The sequence below is a fragment of the Heterocephalus glaber genome, unplaced genomic scaffold (assembly GCF_053883595.1).
Source record: "Heterocephalus glaber isolate CG9 unplaced genomic scaffold, H.glaber_assembly_v1.0 deba00001733, whole genome shotgun sequence".
NCBI classification, from domain to species: Eukaryota; Metazoa; Chordata; class Mammalia; order Rodentia; family Bathyergidae; genus Heterocephalus; species Heterocephalus glaber.
In genome coordinates, this window is record NW_028258444.1 from 1,817,838 (window position 1) to 1,840,756 (window position 22,919).

At 34.4% G+C, this 22,919-nt stretch overlaps 1 protein-coding gene across 19 annotated transcripts in view; it reads left to right on the forward strand.

Annotated features, from left to right (window-relative positions):
* Nucleotides 1–22,919, forward strand: part of Ccdc91 (coiled-coil domain containing 91) — a 401,979-nt gene that overhangs the window by 94,409 nt on the left and 284,651 nt on the right. For all 19 annotated transcript variants that reach the window (XR_015446979.1, XR_015446977.1, XR_015446978.1 and 16 more), the window contains 2 exons: nucleotides 7,911–7,954; nucleotides 10,043–10,121. Coding sequence is in view for 14 of the 19 variants with exons in the window: in XM_087200275.1 (XP_087056401.1) it covers nucleotides 7,925–7,954; nucleotides 10,043–10,121 (109 nt within the window). In the remaining 5 variants the exon portion in view is untranslated. Of the gene's footprint in view, nucleotides 1–7,910; nucleotides 7,955–10,042; nucleotides 10,122–22,919 lie in introns of those variants that run through there.

The following is a 22,919-nucleotide window of genomic DNA, read 5'->3' on the forward strand; positions in this document are numbered from 1 at the left end:
GAAAGTGAACCATGCATCATATAGGAGTGAGAGTAGTGGGTCTTTTATTAAAGCTTTAATGTAAATATGGCTTGGACCTAGGGCTGAAAGAGATCTCTCACAAGTCCTGTTCTAAATTAAATTTATGCATCCAGTCACAGATACTGTACTTTTCTTGAAAAGGAGTAAAGCGGGTAGAGAAAGGAACAGTAGCCCTTCAGTCTCAGTCTTGTTTTCTTCTGTTGAGTGAAAGCCTATGTGGTCTTTTAAAATAAGGATTTTTTTCCAGGATTTTTCAAGGGATGAAATTTTGCCTGATAGGAGTAAAATTCATTTTGAGTTGATAGAGGGATATTCACATTAAAAGGTTCATTATCTAGTTGGGAGTATTTGGCCCCTGAGAAGTGGTGAGTTCTAGAAATTTTGTGCAGACCTTTGAGATTATGAGTATATTTTTTCTTTGAAGGAGAGGATAATGAGGATCAGAGAGCCATCAACCTGGAAAGAGTGCTCTTAAGTAGTTGGTGCTTGTAACAGATATAAAGGGGTGAAAAGTAGGTGTTTCAGTCAAGGTTTGCAAAGGAATAGATTTAATATAGGACACATAACTTATAGGATTATTTATAATATTCACCTAAAAAATCAAATGCACAGAACAGCAAGAGATCTGTCCACATGCAAGAGACTTGAAGAATCCAGCTGAGGGCCTGGATCCCATGACAGTGTCCTGCACAAGTATAGCTAAAGCCTAGAGCCCATAACAGTGTCCTTACAAGTTCAGACAGAGGCCTAAAGCCCATGGCAATGTCTCATGCAAGTCCATATCAAAGATCTGCACTGGGAAGGCCCAAAGGCCAGTGGTGGAAGCTAAAATGTCTGTACGGGTTGGGTGAGGATCTGTGCTACCAGGCTGAGGGATCTGCACTGGAGCCAGGACGTGACATTCAAGGTGAATTCCAGAGTTCCCCTGAGAACAGCAGTCATCCCTGGTGACAGGGAGGACCCGAGCTTCTCTGAGGATGAGAACAGCCAAATTAGCATCAGGAAACCAGCTGTGGCAAGCTTCTCCAGGAAAATCAACAACACAATCTTCCCCTCCAGTTCTCCTTTTATGCCACTGGCAACAATTCTCAGGTGGGTCTTCCACTCCCAGAAACACACTGATTTAGTTCAGCTGGGCATTCCAAGTTGACTATTACTTAATTTACCACAGTAGATGAGGTTTTGGAGGTTAAGTGCTTTGTAGCTTTTGTTTTTTGTTATTTCTTGGGACATGTAATTTTTTGAAAGAAGATTGGTAAAGACAAAATACTTTCAAGGAAAAATTTTAGTTATTAGAATTATTAATGATAGGGGTCTTTTCCTATCTGATTATTTATGGATAGAGTATTTTTCAAGTAATGATTTATACCTGTCATTTTTTGACTTGTGATAATATTTTGCTGTTTAATTCAGTTGCATAGAAAGTTTTCAGAATTACTCAGCCCCAGTAATGATTGGATACTTGAAAGGAGTAGAATATAGCAGTGCAGTTTTTTTAAGATAGAGGCCTCAGTCTCCTGCCCTACTATGAATATAATTCTTCTAGTGATAACAACTTGATCTTCTCCTGCCCAATCTCCAGTGTGTTTTTATTGGGCATGTAAGTGGGAACTAGGATCAATTCATTTACTTCCATTAAGTCTTTTACTCCAAAAGCAGTGATTCAAAATACTCTTTGAGCCCGTACTGTTCTAGGAATTGCTCAGTTCAAGTTGCTAGGAAGTAACAGTTAAAAAATGATTCCTAACACTGCCTCGAAATTTCTTATGAAACCTAGGCAATTTCCTTGAATGGGTAAGTCTGACATTTTGATCTTACATGGTTATATTCTTTTAAATATCTGAGTCTTAATGGTCTTTATTTTAACTTCAAGAGGTGTGTGTTTTCATCATTCTATTTCCTCTTTCTAATTTACATTTGCCATGGAGAGTCAGAAAACAGCAAAAAACTTCTAGGAAATATGTTACTGAAAAGAATCAGAGGAAAAGTATTGCTGCGATTATGAGGATGTTGGTTAACAAGTAGTTTTCCAGAGAGGAAAAGGATTAAGTTAAATACTGTGTGGACAGTGTTAACTAGTAGGGCACTTTGTAGTGATGTCAGTCCTAGATGACCTCTGAATTTTTTTTAAAGTTACCTAAAGATTACTTTTTCTGTTAGAGTTTTTATTTTTTTTGGTTGGTTTGCTTTTGAGCAGGTTTAGTGTCAAAAGATACAGTTTCACATTTTTAAAAAATACTTGTTCTATGGGAAAATAATGGAGAGTAGCTTTATTTAAATTTTGATTTATCATTGGTTAAATGTCATTTTAAAACATTTTATAGTTTCATAAAGAAAATTTTTTCTTGATTGTTTTTCTAGAGTATTTTGATGGAAATAACAGATGGGTTGGCTCATACCATTTTGTTTTCTATGTCTGTATTGTAAAGTTGTGTAAGGACTTCTAGGAAACATAGTGTCTCCTGTGCCCTCCCTTCCTTTCACCTCCCATTTCTTTCTAGAGGCTAGATGCTTAACAGGTGTAGCGCATTCTTTTTGTGTTTATCAGTGTATCTCTAAGTAATGTACTTATTATTGGTACTTTCTGGTTTTCCAGTTTCAAACTGATCAGCTTTCTAATAGGAAAGGTGGGGCTTTAAGCTGTCTTCATCACCTCTTCTATCCCATACTCATCCCTCATCTTTCTCTCACATACTCATTATGGTGATAGATAATTTTGTTGCAGTTACTCCTCGTCTACATTGTTGTGACTATAGAAATACCATTCACGGTTGAGAAATGTGTATAATGTTTACTTTTCATGTCCAATATGTTTTTTTCTGTTTTATATGATTACTTCTCTAATCAGCATTCTAAACTTAACTCCTCACCTCCCATTGTTTAAAATTGTCCTCCTGGTGGTAAACATGTGAGATAATCTATTAATTTCATTTGCTTGAATCTGTCGCCCAAGAGCTTTCTGATTTGCCTCAATCAAGAGTGGTTGCTGTTTCTGCCAGGTAGATGCCATGAAAGTTCAGTTTACCCTCATCTGGAAAAAATTCCCTTTCTTGTTCACTTTAATTGGATCTCTTATTTCCTAATCCCTTTTCTTCTTTCTTTTCTAAATCCATTGGTTTAAACTACAGCTTTTTAAGAAAGTGCGCTTTTGAAATAAAATTGTTTGGAGACTTTACAGGTGTAGATATGACATTTTTTCTTCCTTTGGCTTAATTATTTGTTGGTTTGGCTGATTATAGAATTCTTTGCTATAAGTCATTTTTTTCTCTGAATTTTACATGTGTACCTGGATTGTTTGTCACATACTGGGGATATTTTTGTGAATTCTGATGCAGTTATATTCTTGATCCTTTGTATGAAACCTAATGTATCTCTCAGGAAGCTTGTGGGATGTTCTCTTTGTCTCGATTGTATTTTAGTGTGGATTTTTTTTTACTTGAAGGACTTATTAAATCTCAATATATTATACTGGTAGACAATTCTGTTGAGTTATTTCATTGATGATTTTTTATGTTTGTTTTCCATATTCTGTTTTTCAGAACTCCTAACCATTAGACATTGCATATCCTGTACTGAATCTTGTAATTTTTAAATATTTTACTCTGATTTTCCATTTTTTTCTTTTAAATGTTTTTTCTTAAGGGATTTTTCATTAACTTTATTTTCCACTCTGCATTTTTTTGCAGTCTTTATTTTTATTTCCAAGACTTCAGTTTGTTTTCCTTACCATTTTTACCCACATCCTCCCTTTAAAAGTTCAAACATTTTGTTCTTACTTCATTGATGCACTGCCTTCTCATAACTCGCTGAAGAGATTGTAGTTTTTAAAGGTTTTTTTGGGTGAATTTTTGCTCTTGGTTCATTTCTATTTCTTACATCTTTTGTTTTGTTTGTTTAGTCTTTGTTTTCAAATCTTTCTTTGTATGTTTGGTTGTCCTTGGTAGCCTATTCTTATGTTAAGAGTTTGGCACTAATAATAAAAGTAGCAAACTTTATAGAACACTAACTTATCAGATACTGTTTTAGGTGTTTCATCTATTTTAACTTGTTTGCTCTTCATAATGACGTTAGGAGAAAGTTCTTGTTACCACTATTTGACAGATGAGGAATCTGAGTCACAAAATGTTTGCAGTGCCCAGTAAAAAACAATAAGAGTTTCATCTGGAATTAAATTCAGGCAACCTGACCCCATAGGCCATTCTGTTAGAATTTATTTTGCCCCTTACTGAAATCAATAATGTCTTGAGAATCTTGAATGATGTTTTGTATAGAGTTGCTCAATACAACTGAAATCAGGTGCTAATTGTAATTTGATGCATATTGGTGGAGTTTGTCAGAGCAGCGTTCCTGGGTGCGTTGTTTATTTATGGGGCCTCTGCTTCATTGAATGGATTCATCAGAGTAGTACAGTGTCAGCTGCCTTTCTGCTCAGAGACCTAAACCCGGCTGCTGGCATCTTGGTTGTGAAGTGGTGCGAGGACTGGGCTTATTGGTGTCACCTTTTCAAAGAAGCTTGCCTTAGGGAATCTTCATGAATGCACATGTTGATACTTACGGTAATAAACTTGCTGTGTGGGGTGAGAAACTGCCAGTCGCCCAGCTGTGCAGATGCCAAGGGCTGGGGGGGGTGGGGGGCTAGACCTGGGACTCCTGTATTGAGCCTCCCTCACCCTTCCTACTTCAGGGCTGCCCCCTGTTGAGCCTTTTGTGTATTCTGTGACATAAAGTGATTGAGCCTCCTTTTTCCACTAGTAGTTTGTCTTCTTATATTTGCTTTCACATTTTTTTGTAGTTTTTCGGATTTCACATGCTCTTTAACCTGTTTTTATGCAGAGGCAAACAAGTTGCCTTAAGGGAAAGACTTCTTGAAGACTTGAATAAAGTGCACTTTCTTAATTCGCTTGAAGTTTTCTGTCAGGCCTATCGATGTCTCCTCTTACCTGCTGCATTTCATAAAGCGTCCACTGGGTTTGTCACCTTATGACAATCTTTCCTTCCATCTTGACATTTAAAAAACTCTAGTAAGGCTTTTGCTGTCTCGTATTATTTGAATTTGCATGGTTTTCTTACCCTTTGCACTCTTCTTCACACCAGATTCTTAATGTCTTGAGAATCTTGAATGATGTTTTATATAGAGTTGTTCAATAAAACTTTGATCATTCTTTTGTGTGTTTTGCTTTCTAATATGTTTTTCTTGTAAAATATTTTTAGAATATCAGGAAAACATTAAATACTGAAAATAGCAAAGTAGGGAATAAAGCAATAAATGGAATTAAATCTGAGAATTTTAAAATCTAGATATTATGAAAAATTTCAGTGTAATTCCCTAATTGTAACAGAGTATACATCTCTTCTCCTGCCAGACGTGAGAATGCATTATAGGATCTGTAAAGATGTATTTATTACATGATCTCTCTTGTATGGCCAAGCTCACAGTTCTGGCACAGGGACATTTGATTTTGGTACATTAGTTTGGTGTTTGTAGTTTAATTGGCTATAATATAAAGTTCCAGAAATATGGTAAAAAGTTGTAAAAGCATGCACTTTAGATAACATTTAATATGTATTTTAGTAGCTAAGTTCATAAAGAAGTCCATACTAGTAATATTTCCTTTTATAAACTATTTTTAGTTTTTGTGTCTTGAAAAATGGATTTTTACAAAGCAATGCTGTTAATTTTCTTTCCTTTTACTTTTTAAAATGTTAGAAGGGAACAGAATCTATTGCAGGATTTAGAATTAGTTGGAGAAAGATTATTGGTCTAAAAATAATATTTATTTCTATAATACTATATTTAAACTCAGAACACATTTGTTTTCTAATGAGATATATTAATATTTCTTTGAAAATAAAGGAGAATAAATCTATAATCTGCATTTTAGAATGTAGAAATTTCTGGGACATAGGAAACATCAGTGGCCACTAATACATTCTTTCATAGAGCTCAATCAGTGCTTAGGAAACTGGTGATACTGGATTCCTTACCACAGGCAGACAGACTGAAGTGATTGTTAAACATGGGTATTTGTTTTTGTTTTCAACATTTCTGGCACCTTACAGCTAACTTATTAGTATGTAACTTATGAAAACACATAGGAGCATTACCCTTAAAATTCCATTCTTTTGAAACCATATTATTTGACCATGGCATATATAGATGCTAAAAATATTTTTTAATTGTCTTTTGAGATTTGTGGGATACATGGGGAAAAAGACAAACAGGGTGTTTATAGTTTGACTTGGTTAATTCTCAGGAACTATATCATTCTTCTTTCAAAATTCCTTTAAGAAAAATGTAATCACACACAGATTCTGTTCACTTGCAACACAAAATTAATGTGAATTCCATTTCCAATCAGCCAGTATCAAAAGTTTCTGAAAGTCTGGTTAATATTTTGTAAGTACTGTATGTATCTGGATGATTGGTTTAACTTTAATTTTTTGGAGAAATACATGTTTTAGTTTTTTTTCTTTGAATTGTTAAGTTATGGACAATGGAGACAATACTGTTACGTTATTGTGGCTAATTCAGTGTCATTTTAAATAATCTATTCTGTCTTCATATATTCCCTTTAGTATCATTATCTACTGAGTTTCTATGAAAATAAATTTGCGTGACTTAAATCCTCGAAAGTAGTGTTTTTTACTGTTAACTTTTTGAGTTTTATTTTTCTTAAGTGTTCCTTTTAGAGGCATAGCATTATTTTCAAGAAGAAGACTAGTGTAGATACAGATAAGGATTTAAAACAAATGATCTTAGAAAATGCCTTTAGGGTTACTTCTTGACATACGGCTTAATTTCTGAAGCTGGTGTTTTTTTTTTTTCGAGAACTGGGACAGCATTATTTTTCTGTGATCAAGTTCATCTTCTATTACTGAGCAAAAAAAAGTATAATTCCTTTTGGATATATTCACTTTTAAAGATAGAAAAGGAAACCAATTACTTGTGACCAGAATAGAATAACACTTGCAGCTACTGATTCACAATTATAGGTTCCAAGTCATAGATTGAGAAATTATATAACAATTTATTTCTCATTTTAATGTGTACCCCTATTACATATTTTACCTTTTTAGATATTTCAGTTCTTTTGTGATTAGATAAAGCTGGTGCTGTATTTCTGGAGCCCAGATACTAATGGTTTTATCTTTCCATTTTTATAATGTACATTTAGGGCCAAATAAAACATGTGTGTACTGTTTGTCTCTCTTACACACTTTGGGTAAAGAAGTGAGGAATTGTGGATATTCGCTTGTGTTTTTCTCATCTCTAGTCTCTCATGAATACATGACTTGATTTATCTTGATCAGCCTAGTAACTTGCTCCACATTTTTCCAAAAGTGCAAAACAGTTTCAGCTAAAAATACACACATATCAAAATGCTCTGAAAGTTGTGGCCACAACTAAAAAATGCTGATCAATTTTGAAAATCTAAATCAGCCCCAGCCATGAAACTGACGGAAGAACCTTTGTGGTAGGAGACAGATTTCCAAAAATTCACCACAGCCCTGTTCTTAGCTGGAGTTTGTACTGATGTTGCCAGACAACTGAGGAATAGATGCAAAAAGCAGGAAGCATTATTGAATTGAGCCCTAGTGCCAATTTGGGAAAAGCAAATTAAAATGTAAAAGAATATTTTTCCACTCCTGGTGTCTCAATATAAAATGGCAAAATACATGTGCTGAAAAAGTTACAAAAATGATTAATTTTGCCAAAAAGTAAAAGTCAGTTATGACTGTCTTGTGTTAAAAATGCATAGATCAAGTTTTTGAATCCAAATGAAATAGGTTTAGTTTACAAATCAAAATGTATATACATTTAAGCTGGAGAAATATTTTGACATGCATGACTGTGTGTGGGCTTGTTTCAGTGTCTTGATGTTTTTCAGGTGCCACTTGAAGAATGGACGATGATGATTTTGGTGGTTTTGAGGTATGCATTATTTACCTTAGTTTACTTTAACTTTGTGGAGTTATAATGGACTCAACTGTTTTGAAAATATATTATTTTTCATTGACATTCATGATCTTAATCACTTTGAATGTAACTTTAAAGTAAAAAATAAAATCAAGGAAAATTAAAAAGAATCCTTTCTCTGAAAGTTAAAACTGATTTATTAGAAGATTTGGTCTTGCCCCTAGGAATGGTTTAAATTAAGGTAATTAAATGCTACCATTGGAGGCACTAAAGAAGAGATTTTAAAAATTGTCAGCCAATTATCATTTTGCTGTGAAATGTCTGTTAGGAAATACTTGTGAGATAAGGGAGGAGTGTTAAAGACCCTGTCACATGTGTGCATGTTTACACCTGCAGTGAGTTGATTTAGTGTAGGAAACACAAAGCCTTTAGTGATTTATAAAACTAATTGTGTATTTCTGTGTTGTGAGATTATTCTCTCAGGTTTCAGTTGGATATTTTGTAAATGGAAATTGGTAACTGAAGAAGCAGTGTCTTTTCCTTAATCCTTTTCAGTGTGTGTTCATTTTACTGGAATATTTTATAACCCAGTTATTTTTATGGAACCAGCATAGCCTTGTAGGAAAATCTCTGAGTTAAGAGTCAGGATGCCTGCACTCAAGACCTAGGATGATAGTCAAGTGAACTTCAAGTGTGATATTTTTTTTTCTTGTTTAACTAAGACTTTCACCTACTTTGTATTACAATTATAAAAATTACCTACTATAATTATGACATTAATAGAAGAAATGAGATGTTATTATATATTATATTTCAGTGTTTTAAATTTCATGAATGAATGGTGTTAGGTTTTTAAAAGGCTGGGCTCATTTTCTGTTTTTTCTTTTATGTCTGATAAATATGGAAGTCTTTAGAATATAGACATACCTGTTTTGGGGGTTTCATCTATAACTTTTTTTTAGTGTATTTGACTGTTTTTTCATTTTGTTTAATATTTTGGGTTTATTAGGCAACTGAATTTTACGTCATTGAAATGTAACATTTAAAATTTTGTTAAAATTCTTTGCATTTTGAAAATATGTTTCAGATTATCATCTCACTTTATTTTTTGAAAGCTGTTATTTATTTAAAGGTTACAATGGAGAATAATCTCATTTATTTAAACCATGTTTGATATATTATGTATCTGTAAGAAAAACAGAGCGGTGCTCCTTAGTGTGACAAGTGCACTTTAATATTATGTTCAGTGCAGCTACTCTTTGCAGTATTGTGTAAGTGCAGTGTTAAGTGCCATTACAACTTAATTGTAGTTTGTTGTTTTTCTCTTTTCATACCCTTCCTTGGAAGTATAGAAGGTCTCTATACTTAGCTATATAAAATAGGCTTATTTTTCATAGATTATAGGCAGTAGCGACTGTCTATGTCACTTAGCTCCTGTGGAAGATTGCCCCATTTGACTTTTCCTTGTCTGAAAAATCAGTATAGAACTGAAACTGGCATTGTAGCTCTCATTTTCAGGAATAATTTTGCTGTAACCTGGTCACCTAAGAGTCAGAATACTCTACACTGTTATCCACAAACTCAGCATTCAGTAATTGTCCCCAAACAGGAGAACTTGTTCAGCTTTAGGAATTCTTTTAAGTATTTAATACTAGTAGATTCAGCTAGTATATTATTTAAGAATGTAGATAAATCCTATTTTTCAGATCAGTCTAAGGATTATGCTAATTGAACAGATCTAGCCTGTATTTTAGAAAAAAATTTTACATAGGTAAGTGTGGTGGTGAGTTAAATTATAATAGTTAGATATAAAGTTCACATGTGGAAAAATGATTAAGAACATGTGAAATAAAAATTTCTTTGGCATGATTATTTGAATAAGGAAGGAAACTTCTTACCTGAAGATCACAGGGAATGGGTACTGTGGGTGGTGAGAAGAGATGGGTGATAGCTGTGCACGCTAGGAAGCAGTTGGGTTTTAGACAGATTCTGACACTATGTGGTGCAGTCCAGAAGATACACATATAGAATTGGGATGCTTGGTCACTTAAGTAGCAGTTTTACTTTTTAGGTCTTTTAAAATAATCTTGACTTTGTTTCTAGGCTGCAGAGACTTTCGATGGTGGAAATGGTGAGACCCAAACAACGTCTCCTGCTATTCCTTGGGCTGCCTTTCCTACAGGTACTGGTATATGATAACTAGCATTTTTTTTCTTTTTACCATTTACCATTTTTCTCCTTTTCAAAGCTCTCTTTTCACTTTTTCATTTCATCTTCTCTGATCTGTAAAACTGAATGATCTGGCTTGACTCTTCAGTCTGTATTTTAGTTACAAATTACATATTAAATTCTGTGATGGCAGGTTGAGGCCTGATTCTAAAAATGATACTAGAAACATTATGTGAAATTAAATTGCAGAATATATTTTCTAATTTATATTAGTTTTAGAAAGATGAGGTGCTATATAACTTTTTTAGGTTGTCTTGTTTATTAATTGAAGAGCATTTAACATTCTAAAAAGAATTTATCATCTATTAGTATTTAAATTTAGAATATTTTTAATAGTAAAATCATCCATAAGTGATGAAAATTAATGTCATTAGGAGCTGAGGATATAGGTCAGTGGTAGAACCTTTGGTTAGCATGCGCAAGGCATACACGAATAGCATCACTAAAGGAACTGAGTACAAACACAAATTCCAAAACTGAGAAAGAGTTCTTAGAAGGCTTAATGTTCAATAGTAATATAATTTGTGTCTAAAGAATAGTTTGAATTTTCTAGACTGTGAACTGCTTCTTCTGTGAAGTGCTTATAAAGTCAGGAGTAGGAGATAAAAATAACTTTCTTTAGTAGTTCTACTTAGCGCTAAATTGTTAGAGTTATTTTGTCATACAAATATTTATCAGTTGCTTAGGTACTATGGAGACAGAGATATGCTGAACATAGTCTAATCCTGACTTCAAGGGCAGCACCAGGCACATGCATGTTTGTAATACTGTAATGGTTTCTATCTAGACTTTTCCCAAAGCCCAGTGTCTCATAGGTGGGGCTTCTGAGAGGTGACTGGAACATGGGTGTGTACTGCTCATAGCTGCGTGTAATGTTGGAAGGTGAATCCTGATGGGAAAAGATGGGTCACTGGGGAGCATAGCCTGAAAGAGTGTATATCCTTCTTCCTCCCTTTATCACTCACTGCTTCCTGTCTGCCATTCTTTGAGCTCTTTCCTCTATGAGGCCCTTCTGCCATGCCACCCTCCCTTGGAGCCAGCCAGGTATGAACTGGAGCCTCAACAAACTGTGTGCTGCGTATTGTGTCTCAGCAATGAGGAAGTATCATCATTTGGGAAGAATGATGATTTCATCATCCATTTATTAAATGATTATTTCATGCTTGGTATGAATGAGTCAGTACTGTCCTTGATACTGGGTGTTTGTATTGTTGAAAGATGCGTATTATTTCAGCAGGTAGATATGTGACATCAGGAAAAGACTTTGAAGGGTGAAAAACAAATGGAACAAAAGTATAATAGAGAAGAAAGGGGTGGTATAGTTAGGATGCTTCTTTTCATCTGAGGGCCTTTATCTTGTTTGCCTGGCCTAAGACTGTCTCCCTTGATTTTCAGTGCTACTTTCTCTCATTTTCTTGCCAAACTAACTTCTCTTTTATTAATGTATTATTTCTTGCTTTACTATTTCTTTTTCTGGGAATTCTTCCCAGAAATACTCCCTCTCCCCCTGTCATGTCTATGTGTACCTATTATCTGACTTTCATGTTCAACTTCTAAGTTTTGTGGTGTCAGGCATTATGTCTGTTTCTACTGTTTTTATATCTTAAATGCCAAACATAGTGTCTAGCTTATAGTTGGCCCTCAATAAATATTTGTAGAATGAATAATTAAGGGAAAACATCCAATGAATGAATTAGTAACTGAATCAGTAAGAGTATCAGACTTCGTGGACAAGGGTGTAGGTTAATGATCAGTTAATGAGAGATACCTTAGAAACAATAAGGGAACACGAAAAATGGATCCAGCAGCTCCTAGATGACTCCAAGAGGACTAATATAAGAGTAATTGGAATGAATGGAAAATCAGAGTGGCACAAAGGGAAAAAAAAACCCTGTTTACCCAAGTACTAGCAGAAAACTTTCCAGATGTGGAAACAGAGTTTAACATACAGATAAATCATGTATGTAGAACCCTGAATAGCCACGATTTGGATGAAAAGATTTTTAAGTAAACTACAGTGTACCTAAGGGGTGATAATACAAGTGGGACTAATCAGTCTTTCTTCAAAGGTCTGTCTGTAGCCTATAGTTTTGTTAGTGGATCAAGGTAGCTCAAGACGTGCATCTGACTGTGTTTAAGCCTCATTTGCATGAGAGACTTCTACAGAAGTGCTAGCTTATGTGCAGTACTACGGTGACATTAGTGAAATGACAGTCTGAGTAAGTGAACGGTGCTTGGTGGTCTTGATACCCACTATTTTCTGTAGGCTTATATTTCATCAAAGTGTGGCGTCTAACCCATAGTAATTGTCGTTATACTTTGATTATCAAAGAAATTAGAGAATGTAAGAGATGAATGAATACCAATTCATCAGTCTCTTCCTGTTACCTTTACCCTCTATAAACATGTAAAGATTATGACTTTATTCCAGTGAAATCTATCTAGGGAGAATTGCCCTCATTCAAGCATTTGCTCCCTGTTTTGTAGCCTTATTCTCCAGATTGCCTTTGTGTTGGGAACCCATGAGCTAAACTTTGATACACACAGTGTTCCTTGACAATGTCTGTTTCTGCATCTATGTCGTTGTTTCTAATTGTAACCTTCCTTCCCCTCCCATCTGCTGATCAGTCTTATTTTCCTTTCAAGAATATATGTAGAACTTTTTGAATTATTTCTGTATTATTAACTGCTTCCTTTGAGGTAGTGTTATCATTTTATTTATGCACCACTGAGTTGGTGCTTAACTTTGCTAATTTATATTTTAAAAAATTGTGGTAAGACACATATAACAAAATTTAACAACTTAACCATTTTTAAGGGTATAGTTCAGTGTTTTATCTTGTAAAACCAAAACTATACTAGTGGTGCCAAACCTATGACATGTGTGCCACAACCAGCTGTTTGTTATTACTGAAAGCTCTAAAAGATTCGCCATCACTGCTGTATACTCATTTAACAACTCATGTGGTGGCATTGACACTGGCACACACCTGTAATCTCAGCACTCTATGAGGCTAAGGTAGGAAGATTACAAGTTTGAGCAAAGACCAAATAATTTAACTAATTAGGAAGACATTATCTCAGAGTAAACAAATGAAAAAGTGTTGAGGATATGGCTCAATCTGAATGCCCTGGGTTCAATCTCCAGTACTGCAAAAACAAGAAAAATTGCACACACACACACGAAATAACTTCTCATTTCTCCTCACCTCCAGTTCCTGGCAACTGTCATTCTATTTTCTGTCTATTATAGGTACTTCATTTGAGCAGAATCATACTGTATTTGTCTTTCTGCCATTGGCTTGTTTCATGGAATTATATATTTGAGGTTCATTCATGCTGTATAATGTGTCAGAATTTCCTTTTTAAACATTTTTTTGAAGTGATATTTCATTGTATGTATAGACCTCTTTTTGTTTATCCATTCACCTCTTCCTGGACATTTGGACTGCTTCCATCTTTGACTATTTTAAATAATGTTGCTATGTACACAGGGTTTTTTTTGTATTTTTAATATCATTTTATCAGTATAACTCATCTACTTACCTTTATGTGTCTGAATTTGCCTGAGCTTTGGAAGGGAAAAACTGACTTTTATACATTTTGAATCCTAAGTCCCTAATGTTGCACTCTGCCCTGTTAATAATCCATGCTCAGTAACTGTTTGGTGATTAACAGATTTATTTTCAGTTACTTTTCTTGATTATTTTTACTTCTGTGGGAGTAATTAGTCTTTCAGTGATAAGTTAAAAGGCAATCCTAACTTTCTTTAAAAATATATTAATGTTGGAAATCTTCAATAATTACTCAAAGATGTCTAAGAAGCTATTTCCATTAGAGCTCAGTTAACTTTCCTGGTCATCCTCAGTTTAGACATAGGACCTGGAAATGATAATTAAAAAGAGTAGTCACAGATTGTTTGAAAGAAAGGACAGCTATTTTGTGTCTTTTCTCATCTCTTCCCTGGATGTACAGTAAAAGTTAGACTAAATTATAGTATACTGCGTTACAGATCTAGTAGCAATAATAGTACTGTCTAGTTCTCTTACCTCTTTAATGTTATTTATTTTTATAAAGGAAAATCATTTAAGATTTTGTGTGTCATATATTAGAAAAATTTTGAGTTGATTACTCATACTACTGTAACACTTAAAAAATTTTAGTTTTTTTGTTTGTTTGTTTGTTTTTGGTGCTGGGGATCAAACTTGGGACCTTGCACTTGTGAGGCAGGTGGTGCCACCACTGAGCTAAATCCCCAGGCCCGAAAATTTTAGTTTTTGACTAAGAAATATCTTGCATTTTGAAATTGTTCTCAAACAATTATGTGTCTTTCATAAATGTTTATAAAACTAATAATGTGCTACACTTCAGGAAACTTGATAACAGAGGTTTTTCAAAACTCGTGGCTGTTTTCTAGTACACACACACACATATATATATAAATGCAGTTGAGTAATTGTATATATAGATGTCAGAATACAGAATATACCTATACAATATTCTAGTTTTTTGCCTTGGCCATTTTTTACCTTCCAGTGCAGATTTGCTACCTTCATTCTTTTGGAAGAACTGTATTTACCTGATCTTACAAGTGTTCATAAGTGTTAGTCTTAATTTGGCATGTGTTTTTAATTGTGTTTTCTGATTGCAACGTACCCAAAGTTTAAAAATTAATGTACTTTATTTAAATTAATTCTTTGATTTATTTGTTCATTCATCATCCATTTATTCACTTAGCTTATATTTACAGGTGTACTGTGTATCTGACAAGACACCAACTGCCTTGTGTTGTGGGCTTTATTCCTTTTTAGTGATATATGAAAACTGTCATTTTAAAGCACAAGATATTTCATGAAATGTATTGTTAATCCTGGCAACCATTTTTATCAGTAACTTTCCAATTTTTGTTAGAAGTTGCATACAAAATAATAGGTGAGAGAGTGTTGCTATGTTGTCATTTTGTACAGTGCGGGTGGCGCTGTTTCAGAGGCAGTGAGTGTTCACATTTTTCTTTTAACTGTATAAATATAAATTGTCTAGAAGGCGAGGTGGGAGGCAAAACCTTGAATATTGTCCTTTCCAATAACGTTTCTAAGTTCCTTGAAGAACTGCATGGACCACATTAGAATGCAGTGACCATCAAAGGGAAAAACAAGTGGTCCAGATAGATACTTTAATCCAAATTAGCTCCTTCAAAACAGCTTAGAAAGAGGGCAAACTAAATTTTCTGTCACAAGCCGACCCTTTAGCAGGAATAATGGGAACTGGACCAGCAGATGTTGAACCAAATAACTTAGATGTGGTTCACTTTGCATCTGGTGCTATTTGCATACAAAGCCAACAGGAAAGTTCAAACATTTTTCTTAAAACATTGGCAGAGAGAAACCTGGAAGACAGATGCCTTTTTGATTTCATGGTTCAGTTTTTCCACTCTTCATTCTCCTGGCTAGGAAAACCTGGGACAACAAATTGGTCATTTTATTAATATTCCATTACTCTCCTTGCTAACCCTGTTTTTCTAGTAGAACCTGTGCTACATATCCATGAGAGCCCAAAACCTGCGTCTACAGATATGATTATTCAGATTAATCTATAGTTTGCACATGATAATAATAAACCTTATCCAAATTCATTGGTCTGACCTATATTTGAGGTAAAATTTGAAGATAACTCTTGTCATAATCATGTACCTGCATATAATAGGCAATAAGGATAATGTTTTAAAACTTTCCAGTCCTTCCATGTTGTATCCATATTAGACATTTTATCAGAGTATAAACTGCATTTCCATTGTAGTATAATCATTTCACATTGTCATTACACAAATTATTTGAATGGACGATTGCCATATAGCTTCCCTTTGCTTATTCCTGTATTTTCTTCTTACCTCCTTGGTTATTAATCTACTTTCTTTTATTCTGCAGCTAGTTTCTTTAAGTGATGCCTAAGATAGTAACTTCTAAAAATCGGTGAATTATTACTATACATATAAATATTAGTGTTTATGTGGGTTATCAGTAATGTGTGGCAGTTCATGTCTTCATTAATGTAGATAGTAGGGAATATATAAGCAATATGTGTTGTGAGTTTGGAAGCCGGGCTTTCAGTGTGGCTTAAAGTGAATTACCCCAGACTATGGAGAGAGATGTTCTGGCTTTGCCTTCAGCTGTGTAACTTTTTTGAAATTCAGTTAACTAATCTATAAATTCAGACTAGATGATATCTAAGTATTTTTCCAGATTTTCAGTTCTGAGTTTATTATTTTATTTTTCCTGGTTACAGTGTCTGTAATATGAGTAGCTTCCACTAGGTGAATCATGGTGCCTGGTTTTAACTGCATGGTCCAACTGAAACAGCACTAATGTAATAAATTACAGTGAATTTAAAAATGTAGCTATCTACTTGTACATAGAACAGAAATATTAATGTGAAGAAGTATAGTACTTAGAAATTTGGTACTACTCGATAATATTTTAATGATTAGTTACTGTCTTTATTATTTTTTGCTTTTTTTTCTTGTTTTTTTTTTTAATGCACTTCTGGGTGTTCAACCCAGGGCCTCACATGTGCCTATGCTATACTTTGAAATATTTTGGATATATTTTAGACGAAACAGTTTGAAAATGGTGTTGTAGATATTCTCCTGTTACTAAAAATGAAAGTTTAGAAGTGATTTTTTAAAAACGTGAAGATAGTACTCTGAATGTTCATCAGTACAATTCCAAATAGGAACCGTTGCATAGAATCAATCTAATCTAATCTTTTCTTTTCCTTTCTTTTCTCTTCTTTCTTCCTTCCTTCCTTCCTTCCTTTTGTGAAACAGTGTCTTTTCATATAGTGAAGGCTGCCCTTGAACTTGCTACCTAGGGGAGGGTGACCTCAAACTTGAAATCCTCCTGCCTCAGCCTCCTGAGTGCTGGGATTACAGGAGCACTGCAACATCCAGCTCACATTCTTATGCCAACAGAGACATTTCTATTTAGCTATCCTTCTGCATTAGTTTTCTTTGCATCAAAAAATACACTTTTTATTGTGATTTTTTTTGGCAGGCAGATATACACATACATATATATAATACCAGGACATGAAAGAAAAAACAATACAAAAGTCATACAATGAAAACTACCTTTTTATCTAGTTCCTTTATCACATTTTCTTGATATGACTCATTTAACAGTTTCTTTTGTAATCATTCAGAAATCTTCCAGTCATTTAAGAATGTATGGCATTCTTTTGTTTTTCCACTGGTGACAAGGTACTGTATGTACATGCTAATATCCTTCACTTTACCCCCCAAATAACATGAAGAATTTTCTACAGAATTACTTCCATATCTTCCCACTTCATTCTAGTGGTTGCATCATAGTCTTTTTTTTGTGGCTGTATTGCTAATCATGTGAGCAATTATTTTCCTCCCAATTTCTTGCTGTTGTAAGTAGCCCTGTAGTAAATATTCTTGTATGTATATTCAGCATGGCTATTTTAATTAGAGTGATAATGTATAGTTGTTTCTGTGGCTTAATGGGAAGATTACTTAGAATTGACAAATGTATGAGGATAGTGTGCTTTCTAACTTTGAATAATGTCAGAATTTCATAGTTAAGGCTAGATATCATGCTGCAGGTATGAGTACAGTATATTGGAAATAAAGACTTCACCTGATTATGGATAAAGTAGCCGTAGCATAGTAGTTTGAAAGGTTCTATAATTAAGAAATTTTGTGTATGTGCACATGTGTGCATATAAGATAATGTTCATTATAATACTGTTTGCTATAGCCCCACAAGCCATACATCCACCAAAAGTAGAAAGTTTAATATTATGGGTTATACTAGAATGCCGTATACCTAGAAAATCAAGTACTCATAAAAAATCAAGCTACTCATAACAAAGTGGGAGTCTCATGAATATATATGATGACCTTACATTGTCTTTAAGAGATTGCTCAGAGGTCCTTGATGATAAGACTCTTCTATTATGTCAGATCTTGCTACTAGCATCTGCAAAGTCTTAAGTGTTCACCTCCCCTTGTGGTTCTGGAATTCTTTGCTATGGTGAGAGTTTCATTATTTTGGCTGGAGAACCAGACCCAGGACTTGTTTGGATGAAGAGCTGTGTTTGGGAAGAGATCATTGTCTTGTTCAGTCAAGGTGTCATAGAAGGGAGAGAGATCCGGTTTTAGAGTACTAAATGACCCAAGGGACAGTTTTCACATCTGATCTGAAGTCTCTAGAATGGAGGTCAGGCACTAAATTTCTCTGCTGTGGGCACGCTCAGCTAGTGAGATGGAGATTTGATAGTCTTCCTGGAGCGTAAGTGTGATAGAACAATAGGGCCAGCATAACCAGAGCCTCTCACTGATGTACCCTGCTCACTCTTGGCTCCACATCTCTAGATTGCAGCACCCAAGAAATATTAATGTTGCTAATGTGGATTTTTAGATGAGCTCACACTTTGTGCTCACATAGATGGAGTTGATATTTGATCTCAAATAGCATCTCAAGCTCTTCTGCCTTTCTGGTGCTTCCTCTTGGAAGGCACCATGATTTTTCTGAGGTTCTGGAATCCTCTTATCCCTCCTTAAGGTTATCTCCTCCACGTGTCATCTGTCTGTAATTTCTGTAGGTTCTAAGTTCAGTCAGACATGGACATCTTTTTCCTCCCCCTCTCTCTGATCACTACCAGCCCCAGCTGCCATTTTGCCTTTCTTTCTCAGATAACATTAGCAGCATTTTCCCTGCATCCACTCTGACTCTTCTGTTTATCCTGATGGCACCTAGAGGGCCAGGCCACGGTGATCTGTAAATGTCACCTGTCTGTGCGATTTTATTTTAAGGTTTAGAAGTATTTGGATTCTTTTTCACTTTTGTGTGATTCCAGAATATGAAAGTATAAAACATATTATTTAAATGTTTGGAGATTGTAATTTGACTTACTGTATATTATTCTGAGTATTTTTTTAGTAAACTATATCGCGTACTAAAGGTTTGTGCTTATTATTAGGATATTCTGAATAAATCATATAAACTAATTGTAGTTATAAAATCCTGTTTGATTTGAGCATTGCTGTTATGCCTAATTGGAGTCTTTTAAAATCCTACTTCTAATTTCTGTATTAATTTCCATGATTCTGTTGGAGTGCAGCTAATAATTATTAAGTTTTTCCTATTAAAGCGTTACTGAGGTGAAGATATAATAATTTTTAATAATGTCATTATGAAAATTAAAATTAAAAATATTTTGAGGTTTTTTTTTTTCTAAAGTAAATGTAATAGTCTAATTTTACTGTGGATCTTGTTATATAGACTGTTCTGATTAATGGACCTTTACAAGTAAATTTAGGATAAATAACAGAGACTTCCCAAAGTAATTAGAATTAGAACAGAAGGACATGTAGTGGTATATGTTAGAAATGAATAGTGAAAGTTTTACCTAAATTTCATCCTACAGAAAGTTTGTCTTTTAAGACATATAATTTTCAATCAATTTGTGTCTGTCAAGTCTGAGGTCATAGGGAAGTGAGTAAAAGGAGACGGCTGATTTGGAGGAAATTTTATTTCAATTTGACGATATAGTATTGTGAAAGTACTGTATGTACTCAGTACTGTATGTACTGTTTGGTTACTGTTGTGGAAACTAAATTAACTGTTATGTTTCTTCTCCAACCAAGAAAACTTATGTGACCACAATGTTATTTTTTTTTTTATCTTAAGGAAATGTTTTCTAATGGAATTTTTCATCTAGTGAATGAACATTAATTGAACTTTATCAATCCTTTAGGTTTCTAAAGGAACAGCCTGAAGGTATTTTAAGTCCTTGATTTAAACACAAATATTTCACTTTGATGCAGTATATTTGATGAAATTTGTGGATTTTATTTCTCTTGGTCTTTTTAGAGATGGATGATTTTCACTGATGATGATCCTGTTTGAAATTAGGGGCTGAGCCTGTTTACTTTCTTTTTCTTTTTTTTTTTTTGTTAAATTCTTTTATTGGTACATTTTAGGTATACAGCACAATTACATTGCTCATTGGGAATTGTACCTTTACATAATGCATCTTGGTTCTTATTTTTTCCCCATTCCTAGCCCTCCCTTCACCCCCTCCACCCTTCCCTATTTACAAAGACTTTATTTCCATTTTTTCCATTTCTCAGCATTTTTCCTTTCCCTTCTTTCCTTTCCCCTGCCCCTCCCACAACGCCTACCATGTTGGACCTTTTCTTCCTATTTTGCAATATCGATTATTCATTCTAATCATTGGTACATTTTAGGTATACAATATAATGACCATTCATCATTGGAAATTTGCACCTTTACATAGTCTCTCTTGGTTCTTATTTTTCACCCTTGCCCAGCCCTCCCTTCAACCCCTCCATTCCTCCCTATTTACAATCTTGTCTTGGCTGACTTCTCCCCGCCCCATCCCTATCCAGTGTATGTTACGTACCAAGCACAGGAGCTAGGCTGGGGAACAAACAGAACAAACATGGTGTCTCCTTCATGGAGCTTATTTCAAAATCACAGAGATTATTAGTGAATTACCACTAGGATATACCTGTAAGGGTAGGTTAAGGGTGCTAGATAACCTATAATAAAGGGACAGAAAGTGAGGTGGCACTGCATTGTAATCAGGGAGAGTGTTAGATACTGTCTCCACATGGGGCTAGATGGAGCAGGGGGTGCTGCCCTGTTTAGGGGACACAGGCTTTTCCTGGCAGTTTTCAACAGAGCCAAAGGGAAGCAGTGTGTCTTACATTTCCAAGTGTTAACTTTTGATATTGTTGTTAGTCTTTCAGTTTTGTTTATTTTTTGATTTCTTAATCTTTTTATGATTTTTTTTCCCTTGGCTCCACTTTGTTGAGTTTATTCTCCTCTTTTGCTTTATTTAAAACAATTTGATGCTTATGTCACTAATTTGACCTTTCTTTTCATGTATAATCATTCAAGGCTATAGGTTTCCCTCTGATTACTACTTTACATGCTATTAAAAAAAAGTTATAATTTTCAGTTATGATTGATTTTTAATTTTCAGATGAACTGATCCTTGAGATATTTTAGAAGTATTTAATTTTCAAGCATGGGGCATTTTAGTTATTATTATGCTTTCCTAACTTGATTGCTTTCTGACCAGAAAAACTAGTTTAATACAAGTTCCTTGTAACTGTCGATGCCTGCTCTGTGTCTGAGGGCTGTTGGAGGGTGAGCAGCACAGACAGGTCCTGGGAACCTCTCAACTCTGCCGATTTCAGACTCCAGGTCAGACCTGTGATTAAAGAGCACTGCACTCAACAGCTGTACAGTTTGGGTGTATTTTATATAAATATTAAATCATACGAATATCATGAGCTTTTGCATGATGATAGATTTATAAACTTGTTGAATTTCTGTAACTTTATTGTCTGTTTAGAATACGTGGTGCCTGGAACTTCTTATCATTATGCCTCTAGATTTTTTTGTGTGATCTTCTTATGTACCTGTAGACTGTTTGGTCCTCAAAACTTATATTATCTGATAATAAATATAGCAGATTTATTTTGGTTAGAATTTAATTAGTGTTTCTTTTTCCATCCTTATGTTTTTCAACCTCAAATTTCTTTAAATATATAAATCATAAAGAGCATAGCACTTGCCTTTATCTAGTCTGGTAATGTTTTTGAATTTAAATATTTAGTCTATATTTTAATATAATTTCCTATAGTATATATTTACTTATGTAACATATATGGAAATATATGACATATATAGGATTTTTATTACAGTTTTAATTTTGATTTTCTATTTGTGTTGTCATTTTATGTTTCTTTTTCTCATTTACGTTTTTTGAATTGATTTCCTCTTTTCCTTTTGCCTCTGCTGTTTACTAGCTTACAATTTTAACATACATTTACTTATTTATTTATTTATTCATTTGTCTGTTTATTACTTGTTTGTTTGAGACAGAATCTTGCTGTGTCCCGTGGTTTACCTGAGACTCCCTATGTAGTCCAGACTGGGCTCAAATTTGCAGTCCTCCTGCCTCAGCTTTCCCGAGTGCTGGGATTACAGGCCTGTGCCATCACGCCCAGCATAACAGATATTCTTATTATGTTTTTAATAGTCCCTGTTCCCAGTACCTAATGCTCACATTCCCTGTGGGGACTTGGTACATGGACATCACGCATCCCTTCTCATCCCCTTCCTCTCCCTCCATCTCCTGATCCTCTTTCCATTTGAGAAAGATCCATCTCCCGACTTCCTATATCTGTCTTGTTTTTTTTTTAGCTCTTTATTTATATTTTAGATTTCTTATAGAAGAGAAACCATGTGATATTTAAGCTATCTGATTTATTTCACTTAGCGTGTACTTAACTCTACCAGACATTGTTATTAGTTAGCATTAGTTTGCTACTTTTGAGATGCGTGTCCTAATTTTTGTTGGATAATTTCACCTAAGTGGTTTCTAGATTGACAATCATTTCTTTTTTCTTCATAGTACTCATTTTACTCCATTGGATTCTGATTTCCATATTTATTGCTTCCATTAATTGTTGCTCCTTTGAAGGCAATTGGCCTTTTCTGGATACCTTTATGTTTGGTGTTTAGTAATTTCACTGTGGCGTACTAGGTATGGATATCTTTTTATTTAGCTTGATTAGAATTTGTTGGGCTTCTTGAATGCTTGAATATATGAGTTGAACCTATGGATTCTAGAAGCCCATTAAATAAATTATGAAAAGTTCTGCTTCTGAAAATTCTTAGCCATTGTCTCC